The 17,463-nt window shown below is 47.9% G+C and overlaps 1 protein-coding gene across 2 annotated transcripts in view; it reads right to left on the bottom strand.

Moving 5' to 3' along the window:
• Positions 1–16,452, bottom strand: part of Prkcb (protein kinase C beta) — a 340,194-nt gene extending 323,742 nt beyond the window's left edge. Inside the window, exons 1-2 of one of the 2 annotated variants that reach the window (XM_036191311.1) lie at positions 15,646–16,452; positions 14,628–14,659 (exon numbers count right to left, since the gene is read on the bottom strand). In XM_036191311.1, coding sequence (XP_036047204.1) covers positions 14,628–14,659; positions 15,646–15,818 — 205 coding nt within the window. In that variant the 5' untranslated portion in view covers positions 15,819–16,452. The remainder of the gene's footprint in view (positions 1–14,627; positions 14,660–15,645) is intronic. The other variant, XM_036191317.1, reaches the window with a different exon arrangement.
• Between the last annotated feature and the right edge of the window lie 1,011 nt (positions 16,453–17,463).

Genomic DNA, 17,463 nt, shown 5'->3' with positions numbered 1-17,463 from the left:
TTCTCAGCACATACTGAGAACAGAGGCAGCGGCTGCTGCATGGGGCTCTTGTGCTGATGAAATGAGCTAATATATGTAAAGTACTTAGAACAGTGCCAGGCACATAGTGAGCACTCGGGAAATGTCAGCTTGAGTCAGCAGCATTAGGAATCTTACTTGAAGATGTCCAGGAAACGGAAAATTCCTTTGGCTTATCTGCCCAACAAATTGAGGCCCTTCTAGGGACTGCAATCTCTCTCTCTCTCTCTCTCTCTCTCTCTCTCTCTCTCTCTCTCTCTCTCTCTTCCCCTCTCACTTTCTCTTTTCTCTCTACCCTCTCTTCCTCTCACTCTCTCTCTCTCCCCCTCTCTCTCTTCCTCTCTCTCTCCCTCTCCTCCCACATCAACCCTCCCAACACTGATTCAATTTTTTTCTTGGACTTGACTTTTGTCCCATCTGCAACACTCTGGCCCCCTATGGCCCTTGGGCCCCAAATCAGAGAAAGCCAGAAGGGAAAGAGAATGAGGCCAGCTGTCATTTGGGCTGCCACCTACCCAGGGACAGCAGAGACTATAAACACACACTGAATTCCAGCTCTTGGCAGTCCCAGCTGGAGGCAGTCCTCTGCAGAGTCCCACCGTAGGGATCTGACCCACCTTGATGCTGGCACCACACCCCCCACTGCTCTGTGCACCCCTACACCTCCTTCTCCTCCCTCCCTATCTCTGTGAAGGCTCTGCTTATAAAACACTCCTTTCTCAGCCCGCATTATCCCAGATAAGCAGTTCCTTCTCTCTGCAGTCTCGAGGGCCACCTCTTGACACAGCAATCTGACACTTCACCCCAATGATAGGTCAGGCCAGGCAGATCTACCAAAACCATTCATTTCGTGTGTAAAAAATGTCATATACTATACTTAACATTCTATTTGGAAAAAATAACTTTGTCTGTGATATGTTAATGCTCAAGGAAGATAACCAAGAGAATCTTGGGATACTATGTTAGAGTGAGAAAGAAACTTCTAATTATGAAGAATTCAAAACAATGCGTTTACATCACGAAAAAACAAATTAGACCTCCACAGTCCATGAGCCTCTGAGGCTTCTTCTTTATGCTCTTCACAGTGACTTTCAAACCATGTTGTCTATCCCCACGGTCAGAAACACCATTTACATTTGACCCAGTTCCCCCACGCCTGCATATGAAAACACAAAATAAAAGATTCATGCAACCATACTTACTCTTCCTGAGGCTGATGCATTCTGGTATTTTCTATTCTAATTTTTCATAGTGTACATGACTTACTAAGCTGATTTCATGGCCCTCCAGGAGTGATAAAGCACAGTTGTGGAACTCAAATGTAGAAGAGGGGCTGGGGAGACAGCTCAGTTGTAAAATGCTCGTTATGCAAGTATGAGGGCCTGAGTCCATGTGAAAAAGCCGGGTGTGGTGGTGTGTTCTTGTAATCCCACTGCTAGGGAAAGAGAGATACTGGCGTGGATCCCTGAGGCTCACTGGCCCACCAGCCCATCCTAATCAGTGAGCCCCAGACTAGAGAGAGACTGTCTCAAAACAACAAAGTTGACTGTGACGGAGGAGGTCGTCATCCACCCACACACAGGTACCCACCATCTCCGGGGATGTGTTGGCTTGTTTGTTTGTTTGTTTGTTTGTTTGTTTTAAAACAGAATCTCACTAAACAGACAAGTCTGGCATCAAACTTTCGATCCTACTTCCTCTGCCTCTCAAGGCCTGAGGTTATATACTTGTGCCCCCACAACTGGTAAATTTATCTTTTGTGCATGTGTGTGTATGTATGGTGCTGGAGATCAAACACAGGATTGTCCGTATTCTGAGCAAGTAATCTACCATTCGGTTATATTCTCATTCACCCCTGCCCAATACACACACTCTGCCTTCACTCTGACAAAACATTCCAACTTTGGAAGCAGCTTAGTCTCCTACTTCAATGACTGCACCATCTTCCTTTCTTACTTCTCCAGTGCCCTATGGGTATCAACCTCAAGAGTTATCTATCTAGTAAACTACCCTCGAGCAATCATCATTAATGACACCAGTCAGGGGGTGTGGGAAGAGAGCTGAGACTAGTGTCTATTAGGACATCTTCACAAGGACATTTTGAGACCATCTCCATCTTTTCTGTGCTAAGATACAATGAGCAATCATATGTTCTCTGTATGTCCCTGGTCTCATCTAACCCAGTGGTACCCTGGGAAAGGAGACTGTGACATTATCTTCATTTCACAGACAAAAACAAACAAACAAACAAACGAAAACTAAAGATTACAAGTGAGTAAAGTACCCAAGGCCCTGCATGTGATTAGTGAAGAAGCTGAGGTCTGAAACCATGCTCCTAAGTGGTGTGTCATGAGACGATGTCCAAACCCCTTGGTTCTACAGTCCCACCAGGTATTATACAAATTTCCTTGTATGTCTACCTCCTTCTTGGATCTCTCTCTCCTCAAAAACAGAGGCATTGTGCTCCTTTCTCTGACTCTCACACTCTTGATGCAGTGCCAAATGTTTGGGGGTAATTGATTGTAGAACCCAGTGGTAAAGGTGGTCCTATTCAATGTACTACCCTTGGCTGTACTCTTAACATACAGCATCTCACTTGGCTCCATCAGTCCCCTGTAAGGACCATTATTACCAGGTATGAGCAGTAAGCATTTATACTGTGGCCTGCTGTAGGCTCAAGTTCATTTCAGGAAACCAAACACTGAACTGGAACATGTTTTAGAGACACATTAAAATTGGTGTGCTAGATTCCAAAGACATCCTAAATTATTCACAGCTCCCCCCCCCCCCCCGCCATCAAAAGGAAGAATCTATTCTCTCTTCTATTTCTTCCTTTATTTCTAGAGCAAGCTGACACTTCCCTTCTGCTAAGAGAAGCCCCACAGCCACTTTTGAATGTAACCTCAACTCATGTGTAGGGAATTCATCCACCACCATGTGCCTAAGCAAAGACTCCCATATCCCAAGCATCCTAACTGAGGTCCAAGCACATGGATAAGACCAAACAAGAACACACAGACCACCCAGCTAAGCCCAACCCAAATTAATGACCCCAGGAAGTAGTGTTCAGTCAAATCATTTTTAGTTTACTAATCTTTGCTATGCAATAATGAGAGGTTGTCAGGATGCTTGCATACAAAGAACAATGAATAAAAGCCAAGAACCTACAGGTAATCTTGCCCAACCCTGAACCGGACCATAGTGTTTAGGATGCCTTAAACAAGCAAGAATCCCAGTTGATAAGGACTAGAGAGATGGCTCAGAAGTTGAGAGCATGTAGCACTCTTACAGAAGGACCAGTACTGACATCAGTTAGCTCCTAACCACCTGTAACACCAGTGCCATGTAATCCAATGCCCTCTTCTGGCCTCCATGGACATCTGCGTGCACATGCATCTACACATACACACACCATTAAAAATAAAATAAATCTTATTTTTAAGACCCAGTTTATTGAGAGAAGCAGAAATTCTAACAAGAACCAGATTGTTCTGACGACTAAAACCAAGAACACTACTTTATCTCACTCTTAATAGACAGACAGAACTCACTTTCCCCACAAAGTGCACCAGAAAAGGTGTACAGTTTCACATCGCAGTTTGACTGGTCAAGTGAGAGAGAAAACTGAATTCACAGTCCCAAAGGAAAGAAAAGGAAACCATCCATGGCTTTGGAGGCTGAGGAAGAGTTGGACATGTTCATCAAAACCTGTTTCCTTTCACTCCCAGAGACAGAGCTGATTACTTTGCACCCTCCCCATGCCCTCACCCCCTGTACCCAGAGTGGCCCTGTGCCTGAGTTCTGACCCACAGAAAGTGAGCAGAAGTGACAGATGTCCCTCCAGACCAGAAGGGTTATGGAATGAATGTGCTTTCTCACACACTCTCTCCCCAACCCACTGGTCCAAGGAGAGAGGACTCAGACTAGGGTGCCCCACATGAAGACTCCCTGGTCAGATCACCTGCGTGGGGAGGGGGGTCCTCTGAGATGCAAATTTTTGGTCAAAGCTCAGAGACTTTGAGGTTTATCTATTACAGTAGCTTTAAGAGATTCTCATTAATGCCTTAACTAATAGAGAGCTTAAAATTTTTAAGTTCTAAATATAGTTTGTGAACTCCAGTTTTCCAAACATTAACAGAACTAAATTATTGGGTGGTAAAATTGTCAGAATGCCCTGGCTTCCTTATTATAGTTTGCAGCCGATAGGCAACATTGAAACAGGAAGCAGATGTCACCCCTAAGAAGACAAACAGCACCATCCTTCAATGGTGATGCCAGAAGGTGCCTGTCTCCCATACAGATGTCACTTCCGCATGCAAAGCTGAAAAGCCCCCACTAACATTTCTCAGGCCCAGTCGCAGAAGCTTAGAAGCCTGTGTCTTTTGGCCAAGTGTCATTGGTAGACATCTGAGGCAGGAGGATTGCAGACTTGAGGTTGGTCTGGGCTAGTAAGACCCTGTCTCCAAAAAATAAAACAAGGACTTCCAAAATAAAATGGCTCATTGGAAGCTACCTCCGTGTGATATGGTAAATGAGAAGAGTCAGACCACAAAGAGTAGTCTGTATCCCAAAGAGAGACAGCTCCCTGGAAATCAGTCACACAGGAGGAGAAAAGACACTGGACAGCATAAACAGACATAGGGTGAGCTGGGCAAAGGGGTAAGAAGCAGGGTCTTGGGTGCCTCTTCCCGGCAATGGGAAAGAGTCAAAGGCTGTGCACAAAAGGTGAGTCAGATGGGCCTGATCAAAAGAGACCAGCAGTCTTGCCCAAGGGCAAACTTCCAGTTCTCACAAGCCCCAACCCCAAGCTAGCAGTTTCGGTGTGACAGCAACATCTCTGGTGTAGCAAGTCAGCAATAGAGATGAGACACATTTTTCCACTCCTAACATGTGCCTCAAAGGGCTATTATCAGAGGCCATATTAAAAGGGATCCTCTTGCTTAAAATTGAACTATTGGGGAGAGGGACTGAAAACAAGGAACAATCACAAGGCAGAGATCCTGGGTTCAGTCTGCCACTATCTGAGAATGGGAGACAGCGGAGACAGCCCAGGGTAGAAGAAAGTCAGATTGGCTTCAGGAGGTTTGGGCAATGAAGGGCATGATGATGGTGAGTTCAAGGCCAGCCTGAGCTTTTTAGTGAGACTCTGTCTGAAAAACACAGGGGTGTGGGGATTACCAATACAAAGGACAGGAGGCTTTTCAGCATAGGAGTAGCCATCAATATCATAACAAATCAAAGTTGAACACAATTCAACTTCCAGCTCATACATGCTCTTTGCCAGTATCTCCAGCCCACAGGAGACCAAAAGAGTTCATTTGAAGGGTAGAAGAACCTACACTGAAAAGAACTAGATCCCAGCACTGAGGTAGAGGCAAACAGAACAGTTCAGACACAGCCTTGGCTACATAGTGAACTGGAAGCCAGTCTGGACTGCATGACACCCTGGCACAAAGAAAGCACCAAGAGAAAAAAGAGAAAGAAAAAGTGAAAAATTGGAAATCTGACATTGAAATGCTATCAATACATTTTCAAAAGTGGGCCGATGGGCAATTGTGAGTCTCAAATTAACTTTCTGAGATTTTCCCACAAACTAAAGCATCACTAGGCAGGAAGGAGTTTCTTGGAAAGCCAAATGCTCACTCCTGCTCACATCACCCCTCTTGTCCGAGCTCAGCTGTGCTCTCTCAATTCCATCAGTAGTTGCAATTGTTGCTACTAACCAGGACAGGGTCAGCAAATCCATCTCCCTCATCACCTTCCTGATAGAGGAGATTCATCCCATCTCCCCAATGAGACTATAACCCATAAAGGACAAGGATAGGGCCCAAGCAAGAGTAGAAATACTGCCATGTATGAACTGCTTCCTGTATGCCAACCAAGAAGCCCATGGAACATTTGACTTGAGCCCTGGAAACCAGATCCTGTTACTACTTCCCTTTACCCATGAGGAAACAGAAGCCCCAACAGGCTAAGTCAAGGCCCATAGTAAGAGACCAAGAGTTAAACCAAAGCTCCTCATCTCTTTGGGGGTGCATATATGCACATACACACGCAGGTGTGTGTGTGTGTGTGTGTGTGTGTGTGTGTGTGTGTGTGTGTGTGTGTCATATGCATGTGGCAGCCAAAGGAGGCTGCCCAGTGTCCTGCTCTGTCACTCTCCACCTTATTCCTTTGAGACAGGGTCTCTCACTGAACTAGACTGGCAGCCAACATGCTCCAGAGATCCCCTTGTCTCTTCCCTGTACAATTCCAAGGTTACAAGCATTCAAACTCAGTTTCTCATACCTGCACAGCAAGCCAAGTTACCCACAGACCCACCTCCCCAGTCCTGAACCAGAACCTTTTATATGCCACCCCACCCCACCCCATCCCTGCGCGCGTGCGCGTGCGCGTGCCCAGCACAGACCTGTCACCATTGCACCACATGTGCTCAATCAGCATGTGCTGGAGGGTGAGTGACAGCAGCAGAGAGAGTGGGTGGGGTGGGAGTGGGAGGATTCCTTTCAGAGGAAGAATCATTTCTATGGCCTTCTGTGCCTAAGGACGCAATGAGGAAAGGCATCCCTATTGTTAGAACCACAAAAATAACCTAGTAACCACCCCCCAAAATAGAACAGTCAACAATATGGTGGACATGAAATTCCAAATGTCTCCTTAGGATTCAGAAAAACAGCAGTGCCCCCTCTCTACTCAGCTGACACACCCGGACTGCCCCTCAAATAGCCCTGCCAGCCATGCCAGCTGACCTCCTGCTCCACAAGCCTGGAATTTCAGGATCTGAGTCATGGCTCTGATTGTTTCCAAATGCATTTCACTCTGGTTGTAAGCCCTTGGCCACCTCCCTCCCCACACATCCCACGTCAAGGACAACAAGCGCTTCCTAGTTGACTATGTGACCTTCATCTCCCACCAGCTCCACCCTCACACACCCTTCTTCCTTCTCCCTGCAGGCGCCCTGCTCCCTCTCCTCCATATCTCCACATGTACTCTCTTCTGTCCTCACCCCTTGTCACTCTGGGAACTCCTACTCTTATGGTAAGACTGTTCTCAAATGTCACCTCATCTATGGAATCTTCTCTACCTCTCCCCAAGGAAGAGCAATACCACACAAAGTGTTTTTGCACCCTTTGTAGAGTGCTTTTGATTACATAGCAGAACTAACTGGTCATGTGATATACCCCCTTCACAAGAATCATCTAGGGTAGGAATCATGTCTTCATTCTCTTCAAAGTCCCTACTGCAACTTAACAGTGTACTGTGTGTTTATTCTACACTGTTTACCACTCTTGCCCTTTCCCTACAACACAAATTCCACAAATGTAGGGATTCCACTTTGTTCCTTACTCTACTTCCAGTGCCTAGACCAGCACCTGATACATGGCAGGCCTTCAACACACACTTATTAAATGAATGGGTAGATGGACAGTAGATGTGTTAAGCAATGACTGGGTAGACAATGACTGGATGAGTATTTTCTTCTTTGGATGGTGTTTTACCTGCCCCCAGAAAACAGACTCACAGAGAGACAGAATCATAAGTGAGCCAGGCATGGTGGCATGTGCCTGTAGTCCCATCATTCAGGAGGCAGAAGGCTGAGACATCTGGAACACGGAGCTTCCTTCCAGCATGGACACTTCCAGGAAAGACACTGAAGCACCCCTTGTCTGCTCACAAGAAAGTGCAGCTAGTACTAAATCAAACCCAGTAAAGGACTGACTCAACATTGAGTAATAGTGGACAACAAATGAATCATCAAATAAACAGGGTGCTCTGCAGGTACGAACTAAAATACCCTGGGCTCTCATCAGTAAGACTCGATGGCTACTTACTGGGTACGCGGATTGTGTTCAGCATTAAAGACATGTTAGCACCAAAGTGAAGCCTTCTCCCAAATTAAATCAGAATGATGGGAAGAGAGCTGACAAAGGATCTTTCTCCATATGTGCCTCAATGTTGTTAACTGTGAAACGACTTTAAAAAAAAAAAAAACTTTCAAATGAAGAAATTTTAAGGCAGAGGACTGATACCATACAGCATCTGGGGCAACCTGAGCAATCTCAAGTCCATGAAACTGGATTTCAGCTGACAATTCTCCATGATGCCCCGTTCTTGCTTTTTATTTATGTCTATCAGCTCTAAGTTGCTCTATCTCCCCTGAAATTGTCTGACTTTTCTGCTTTAGACAGCCACCTCAAATCGCCCGCAACCCCTAGACAAAAAGGAAGTCAACTCATTATCCGAGTTACTATGAGGATCTGGAGCTCACTGGCTGTCACGCTGAGACTCCATCTTGAGGTCTCTTGTCTGAATATTCTCTCCTGATAGCCAGAGTACAAACAGAAAGCCAGGGGCTCCTCCAAGAATGTCATGGAGATAATGTCTCCTGCATATCTTTACACACACACATCACAAAGCAGGTTTTTAGCTGTAGATCCTGGACCCCTCAGAATGGAGAGTGAGAATTTGGGCTTCTTAGTTCTTATACCAAAGGACCCCAACTGCACCTTGAAATATTACATAGGTTAGCCTCTCATGAAACAATCTTGTAGCTTCTGGTAGATTTCCACCAAAATGAAATTAAACGTTGGTAAAAATCTTTTGTAGTAAGTCCTCTCTCCCTTCCTACACTACCACATCAGGAACCTTCTCAGTAGCATTCACTATTGGGTTCTGTCACCTAAAACCATTCCATATACATGGAACTTAATCACTGAATACTTTTTAAAAGAATGCATGGATGGACAGAAGGCTCAATGAGTAGAAGGATGGATGCAGGCATGTGTGTACATACAACAATTTCCTACAGGATTTTCAAGCAGACATCACATTTCCAAATGCCATATGTAAACACTGTAGATGTTGTAATCTCTATTTTTAAAAAAGTGTCCAATATTCTATCTAGGGAATACCACACAACTTCAACTAGAGAGGTTGTATGAATGAAGTCAATGATTTCACATTACAATGAATCAGGAAAATAACAAGGTTCCCAGCATTGGAAGGCATCAATCAAGGAAGGTGAACTTTCTAGCTGATCCTCCTGCCTACCAGGAACAAACTGGCTGCAGAACCTAAAGACCAGATATGAATTTGAAATGGTAAATGATGATTTGACTCTCTCTGTAGCTGAATAGTTGTATAATCTCAAAAAAAAAATTTTGAGACAGGGTTTCTCCGTGTAGCACTAGCTTTCCTGGAACTCACTCTGTAGACCAGGCTGGCCTCAAACTCACAGAGCTCCACCTGCCTCTGCCTCCCGAGTGCTGGGATTAAAGATGTGAGCCACCATCTCCTGGCATAGGAATCTATTTTTATGTTGTGTGCAAATGTGGGGTGAGGAGAGAAACAGACAGAAAGAAAGAGAAAGGGGGAGAGACAGAGAAAGGAAATTGACTCTAATGTCAACACAATATAAATCATTTTTTTTATTATCTTTATTTACATGTATGGGGCAGGGCACGTGCATGTGAAGGCAGGTGCCTACAGAGACTGGAAATATAAGACCCCCTGGAGCTGCAGTTACAGCCTGTTGTGAATCACCTGATGGGGTGATGGGAACCAAACTTAGGCCCTCTGCAGGAGCAGTACACTTTCTGAACTGCTAAGCCATCTCTCTCTCCAGACCTGTAGAAACTACCTTCAAATGCTAAGGAGTCTGACTAGTCACCAGCTCTTAGAGTTCTTCCTCACTGGCTCAGACGCGCTGTCTCTGCGCTTCACCTGCCCCAGGCTAGGCCCAGAGGATCACTAGTCTTGGAAAGAATATATTTTTGAATTAGTTTAGAAGAACCTGTATATCATGCCAACCAGATTTCCAAAGGTCACATTTTCCATATTTACTTGGGAAGGTAACTGCTCAGTAACAAAGCTTCAGGCACCCCTGGAGGGCTGGACTGCTCAAAATGAATTTTCTGTTGCCTCTCCAACAGATCAGCCCTCTGTTCTCAGCCCACAGTTAACCCACTTACCAGACCCTTATTTTGATAGATATTGAGCCTGAAGTTCTACTTCAGGTGCAAAAAGATCCAAACCATTAAACATAAAACTGTAAAGCTTCTCTGCCTTTTACCTGAATGAAAACCTGCCAGAACATCATCAGAATCAGCCAGCAAGTGAGTGGAGTTTGGCTCATGAGTCTCTGGGATCTGTTCTGAGGATTGGAGAAGGGGGGACACAACAGGGTACAGCAGCCCAAGCCACATCTACCATCCTGCAGTCCGCCTTGCTGATTCTGTTTACTGAGAAAGTTCAAGCCAAACTGCTCAGTCTAACAATGTAAGTCCACAGAGAAAGCTGTGCCCAAAATAAAATTAACCTCTGATTAATGTTTTCTTTATTCTTTTGGTTTTTGAGGTTGGTGATGGAACCCAAGACCTTGCACATACTAAGCAAGCATTCTTCTGCTGAGCTGCATCGCAATTCATATTAGTGGTGGTGGTTATTGTTTTAAATGCATACTCTAATCTGTATATGTTAACTAGATACAACATTAAACTTGTATTCTATAAAGTTTCTATTGAGGGAAAATAACAGTGGCAGGATTTGTGGGATACTTAGAGTTTGTTTTCTTTCTTCTTCTTCTTCTTCTTTTTTAATAATTCAACCAAGAGGCTAAAAAATGTGTGTTTTCAAATTCACCCAGGGAAGGGAAAAAGACTTACTCGTTGTAATCATCAATTCTAGCTTTTCATAGTCAGAATATTAGTGGCGTGGGGTTTTTCTAGAGAGTCCAAGGCAAGTTCAGATCTTTCTCATGAGGGAAGCCATGCCCTCTGCGTCCAGACACTGAAGCACATACTTTGATATTACCTAAAGCCTACAGAGAAACCAGCCCATCTGAGCATGTGAAACAGGAACAGTCATTTCTCGAGTTCCAGAGCCAGCTCTGGCCCACTTTGACACATTTTCCCACCAAGTCAAGTGATGGTGATCATCTTTCTTAGAGTTGTTTACATTCACTATGAATACCTCTCTCTAAATACCTTCTTTGTCTCTCAACCCTACAAAGCAGACACCAGCTGCCCTGTTTTACCAAGGAGAGCAAAGCTACAGTGTAGGGATGGGCTTCCCAAGGTCACACAATGAGCAGATAGCAGATCAGAGACTGGAGTCCAGTTCTGTCTGGTTCCAACCCTGTGCTATAAAATCTAGATCTGAACATTTAATGCTTCTCTATTTCTACTGAAGTGACTTCCAAAAAAAAAAAAAAAGTTGAATTCCACCTAATGGTTTGTGTTTTTTTCTTTTGTTTTGTTCTTGGGTTTGTGGCAATTACAATTTAATCACAACATGCAGGTTCTGGGTTTCTCTCAAGAATGCCTTAGGGAAAGAAAGGTCTGATCTGTGATATTAGAGATGGGTCCCATTTCTAACCCGAAATACGTGCAGTTTCACAAGAGGGATCCTCAGCCCAAGTCCTCTGTCACCAGAGGAATTATTATCAAAGAAAGAGGAGGGAGGAGAGGTGAAGCGCTGTGTTCACCTAGAGCTTCGTCCTTACAAAAGCAAGAAATCTATTCTTAAGAAAGTGTCCCAAGTCTATAAAAATCCATAATTCCCCATGGTTTCTGGATGCTCTGACCCGCACCTCCAATTTCCATGACAGCACGCTAAAGCATGGGGACAGTGGCAAGGGCTTCTCCGTCCTGGGACCCTTCCACACCTTCCTACTCCAGAGCACTGAGGCTCTAGCCAATCTCTATTTCCACTTTTGAGATGGAAACACCCCTCCCTCCGCTTTTGGCTGAGCTAAACACTGCTGCCCTGTAGGTTCCCTTGCAACAACGTGTGGACATGGCACTAGGTTCTAGCCAACAGACTAACAATCTCTCAAGGCCACAGGGTCCCTAAGGGCCACTGAACATAGGTCTTTTGACTTCATCCCATTCCCGCTTCCTGCTGGTCGAAAGGAGGACTGCAAACTAGAGAAACAGTATCCTCTTAAACTGTGAGATAACTATTGCTCCCCAGGATGGCAGCACAGAAGACTGGAGGTACCCGGACTCTGGACTGTTGATTTAGGTAAAAGAATAAACCCTGTGCATTTTCTATTAGAATTCTGGTCCTAGTTGAAGTAAATTCATTGTAAGGAAAAATATCAGGCACCAGGCACTGAAAATAATCAGATAAAAGGAGCTTGCCTATGGTTCCAGAATTAGTCCCAAGCAACGCTGTGTACCAGGGATAAACTCCCTCCCCTCTTTCTGGGATGCACCTCATCCTAAGCAGCTCAGTTCAGGGCCCATCAATCTGCCCTGCCCCCTCTTCTTCCTCCTACTCACTCCAACTCAGATGGAATAGACTGTCAAAGCAGTAACATAGAGGACCAGATGTTCAGAGATCTAAAGGGTGGAAAAATGAAAAGAGAAATGGTTTTTGAAATACCTGCCTCTCACCCTTCCCTTTGTCCCTGGGAGTCCAGGGAGTCAGCACACTGGCAAATGCTCCGACCAGCCCCTGAAAGTCTTATCCCCAAAGTTGATCAGACTTCATGAAAACTTTAATTCTGAATTTTTTCACATTCTGCCCCCCCAAAAAACAAAACTTCCTAGGCTTTGGATAAAAGGATCTCCTGCTCCATATGTGCCATCCCCCGCACATTCCAAAGCTGACTTTCCCAGCCATCATTAACAGCAGAGCAGGTGGCACAGGAGAGCCACAGAATCGATGTTTTAAAAAATCACCCCTGACCTCAGCAAAAGACAAAAACAGAAACCAATTCATGAAAGCGAAAGGCAACCTCACAGAGACTGCACAGTTCCAACACCAAGTCACCCTCAGTATTTTGTTTGAGAAGATGAGAAAAAGTTTTAGAAAACAATCCAAACTGTGCTTCTGGCCTAACTTGTTGCCACAGGCAGGGACCTGGGAAGTTCTTCTGTGTGGCGCATAAAACTGAGGCTCCAAATCTTAGCAAAGGAGGATGGAAAGGTCTAAAAGGTTCCCCCACCTCACTCCAGAACTCAAATAAGAACCTGCAGCTTAAGGCAGCAGGCCACATACATTACAGGTCAGCATTCCATGCAAATCACAGAGCCACCTCTGCTTGCTGGGGTCTTTTGATGTTTGCCTGCAGAGTAACCTGCATGTGGGCACTAAGACACACTTCAGGCTATTCCACACCCATCTACTTTCCTCTCCAGATTGAAGCCCAGTTTACGGGGTGGTGGATGTCAAATTGCCTCTGAGCACACCTGTAATCCCAGCATTTGGGAGGCCAAAACAGGAGCATGGGAGAACATCCAGATTGTGGCCAGTCTGGGCACAAAGTGAGACTGAGAGAGGAGAGGAGAGAAAGGGGCAGGAGAAGGGAAGCAGAAAAGGGAGGGGAAAGATAGGAGGAGCAAGGAGGGGAGGGGAGGGGAGGGAAGCCGGGAGGAGAGGAATAAAGAACCATTTCTGACTCAACTCAACCACACCTAGCCTAAAGGGGGAAAGGGGGAAGAAACCAGCAAGTTCAAGTGGCTAAGGAGATCAGAAGACGGCCAGTATTGGATGGACAGACACAGCGGTAAATGTGTCCAGTCTTGATAAATGGATGCCCTCAGTTCCAAGTGATTACTTCAGCATAAAAGTAGAGTCAATGTTCAACAAGTTGAAGCTGTGTGCATGAATGTGTGCATGTAAGTATATGTGCATGCGTGTGTGCGTGCGTGCGTGCGTGCGTGCGTGCGTGTGTGTGTGTGTGTGTGTGTGTGTGTGACCTTGCAGTTCTAGGATGCTAACACCAAACTCACAAACTATTTATGGCATCCTAAGGGTTAAACAAGTCTACAAGCTAGTCATCTTTGGAGATCCAATTTAAAACTCATCTTTTCCCCTCCCCCGTTTCGGATGATGCACTCCAGAGCCTCCCTGGCACAAAGCAAGCACTCTCTGGGCAAGCTTCATTGCCTAGCCCACAGTCCATCTTGTAGACAGGAGAGGCCACCAGGTCCCTGATATTTGAAGGGCACCCCTAGTTGGAATCCTGGCTCTCAAGCCAGGTTCTCAAGAACCCAGATAACCAGTCTCTTGGAGTCTTTCCTGTGCCTCCTCAGAAGTTAAAAAGGGCAACCTCAGGCGGGATCTGAAAGGCACCCTATCTGGGACCACCCCTTTCAGAGAGGGAGGAGGCCGGGGGGAAACCACAGTTGCTTTTCTAGGGGATGCGCCAGCTGCAGAGGAGGCAACCACCTGCTGAGACCTCTGCAAAGCAGGGGAAAGAGGCTGAGCCTGCGGGGGGGGGGGGGGGGGGGGGTGAGGAAGAGGCCGTGAGCAGGAAGGGGCTAGAATTAGGAAGAGAGAGAGGTTACCTCCACACACAAGAGTCCTTCAAGACATTCCCTTACCTAAGCAGGGCTGGCAATTCAAGAATGCCCAGAAGGCAGAGGGATTGATACACTTTTTGACATTTAGGGCCTTTCAACTCCACTGGCCTTTCCTGGATGGTGCATCATTGGCCCAAACACACCCCTTAAAAGGACCCTTTGGTGGTGAAGGATTCCTAGCCAGGGAGGTCACTCTGACAGGCAAGATTACTTCACTCTGCCTAACTCAGACACGTCTTTGAAGTCTGTTTTACCCTCTCTTCCCACCATCAGCGACCACAAAGCCCCAGAGCCTACCTTGACACTGGAATCCCTGCTTGCCGAAGCCCCTGTAAAAGCACAAGGAGAAATATCAGTCTGAGGGGTCCAGTCACCTAGTTTCACACAGTAGCCCCCTCCCTTCTTACTGTCCCTTTACCCCAGATGCAATCTCCTAGCTACAGGCTGGTGTCCAAGAGTCTTCTGCCTTGGATGGGATTGTGGGGTACATTGTGGGGGCCTGGCAGTAACCCCCACCCCGCATCTCCCCAGCAGTTCAGACAAGACCGCGACCACCAGGTGGCGGGATGCAAAGGTGCATTTCCGTCCGGGTGGGGGCGGAAGGCGGGCTGGATATCTGCCCAAGGAGATGCCGGGAGTACCCTCTGGAAAAGAGAAAAGGAGGATGAGAGGGACTCCTCCGCGGTGGTATCCCCTGAGAGACTAGGAGAAAGAAAAGGTCGCCCCACTCCTGGAGAGGCAAGGGGAATAAAGGGTCCTGCAGCGACGTGAGGGTGAGAACTGAGGAATAAATGGGGAGGGGGGTGTTCAGGACTCTGGGGGCGCAGTAAGCGATAACCCAGGGCTCTACTCTAGGGACACGGAGGGAGGAAGGATGCTCCACGCCCCGGGGAACTAAAGGACACCCCAGGGAGCTGCCCCGGAAAGAAGGGGTGAGGGTTGAAGCTCCTCGAGCCCGGAAGAAGGCAGAAAGATCGGGAACCCCAGGCGAGAAAGACACCCGCGGAGCTGCCCTGCCGAGGAGGGACAGCCACCCTGCGCCCTGAGCCAGGTGTCGAAAGGGCGCCTGCGGCGCTGTCCCTGGGCGCTCAGGCGACAGAGTGCAAGAGGGCAGGAGGCGCCTGGCGGCCAGCCGTCTGGGACCAGAGGACCCGGCACCCGCGGGATTGGTCATCCCAGAGAGCGGGACAGAAGGGTCCAGAGGGATGGGGATGGGCACAGGGTTCCTTCTCCCCCGGGGGCGGCGAGAGGGGTCCCCACGCGTGTCGCTGCCCTCTGGGGCCCCGGGCAGGTGGCCCGCGCGGCGCGCTCTCACCAGATGAAGTCGGTGCAGTGGCTGCAGAAGGTGGGCTGCTTGAAGAAGCGGGCGGTGAATTTGTGGTTCTTCACCTCGTGCACGTTCTTCTGCCGGAGGGCGCCTTTGCGGGCGAAGCGCACAGTGCTCTCCTCGCCCTCGCTCGGCGGCGGCCCCGCAGCCGGGTCAGCCATCTTGCGCGCGGGGACCGGGGGAGCCCCGAGAGGTGGCGGCCCCGGGGCGGCGGGACCGCGGGGCTGCGGGCCCGGAGAGGCGCGGGACTAGGCGGCCGCTGCTGCCGCCCGGGGACCGCGGGGCCGCGCTGCCCCTTCGCGCCGGCTCTGGCGGCGGCCGCGCGCGCGGAGCTGGGCTGTCACTCGCCCAGCTGCTGCCGCTGGTCCAGCTGTGCTTGGCACCGCTGGCCCCAGCTGCGGGGGAGGGAGGCGGAGCCCCAGGATAACCCCGCCTCCCTCATTTGCATCGGGCCCAGGCCCCGCCCAGAGCCGCCGGTTGCTTTACATATTGGCACCACACACCACACACTACACACACACACACACACACACACACACACACACACACACCCCGCAGCCCGCCGGCCTCCCAACCAAGTGTTCTTAGCCGCAGCGCTGCAGCAGCAGACTGCGCTGGACAGACCCGAGCCGCACCCCTAGCACGCTATCCTCGGCCCCAAGTGCATTAAGATGAGCACTTCCCGCGCCCCAGCCAGGACCGAATGCAGAAGGGCCTGAGGGGCTCCGAGAAATGAGGGTGGAACAGGCTGGACGCAGCCAGTTTCACCCTGGCCTCTGCAGAGACTGGTACCCAACACCCTCCATCCCTCCCATTGGTCATTCTTCACGCGTCTCCTGGAGGGATGGGCTTTCGCTGTCACTCATCCGGAAAGGCCTGTGGCCACACACACACACACACACACACACACACACACACACACACACGTTCTGCAGAGGTAGGGGAGGAGCTCGCTTTATATTATATATATCTAACTTCACCACAAGGAAGACTTGTCTCTGCTTGCTCGAACCTTAGAAGAGAACTCTCTCCACAAAAAGACTCAGTTTCCCCAACTGTAAAATGAGGCTAATGAGGAGGAGAGGTAAATTTAACAAATGAGTGTTTCCCTAAATGCCATTCACTTTGGTCCCAGCTTCACAAATTCTGGTCATATTTGTGCAGTATCTTAAAACAAAAGGTCTCTATGGTTGGATGTACCTAGGTTTGTGTTGTTAAAAAATCTCTCCAGGTGCCGTCCTCATGTGAGACTTGTTAGGAGAAGAGATTCCAAAGTGTTCAGGGAACATTAATATCCAACGCCACACTCTCCTTGATGTGACCTGAAGGATGGGAAGGTAGCTGACGATGACACTGGGTGTTATATAAGGTACTGCACCTAAATCCCCCACCCCTGTCATGCTCTCCACCCTGGGAACGAAAGACGGCATCAGACAGTGAACTCTTTCACACGACCCAGACATTGTCAATGATACCTTCACATCCCTCGGGGTCAAGTTTAGCATCTGACACTCCTACGAGCCCAATGAGCACTGAGTGAGTAAGTGACAGAGTAAATGGAGGTCACTTGTACCCCGGCCAGCAAACGTTCACAGATAAAAAGTAACATTAAGTGCTGGGTGAGTGTCAGCATGTGCAGTCTTACTCAGTCCCAACAACAACCTATAGAGATCAGGTAAATTCTTCTATGGATAAGCATAGTGAGATGGGAGTGACCAAGGTATACACAGTCTCACTGTTGTGGAATGGTGGCCGGGCTGTCCCAACTACAAAGCACACTGGTGACAAAGGGGTGGACCTCAGCAG

The sequence above is a fragment of the Onychomys torridus genome, chromosome 1 (assembly GCF_903995425.1).
Source record: "Onychomys torridus chromosome 1, mOncTor1.1, whole genome shotgun sequence".
NCBI lineage: Eukaryota > Metazoa > Chordata > Mammalia > Rodentia > Cricetidae > Onychomys > Onychomys torridus.
This window is presented reverse-complemented; position numbering and strand designations above follow the sequence as displayed.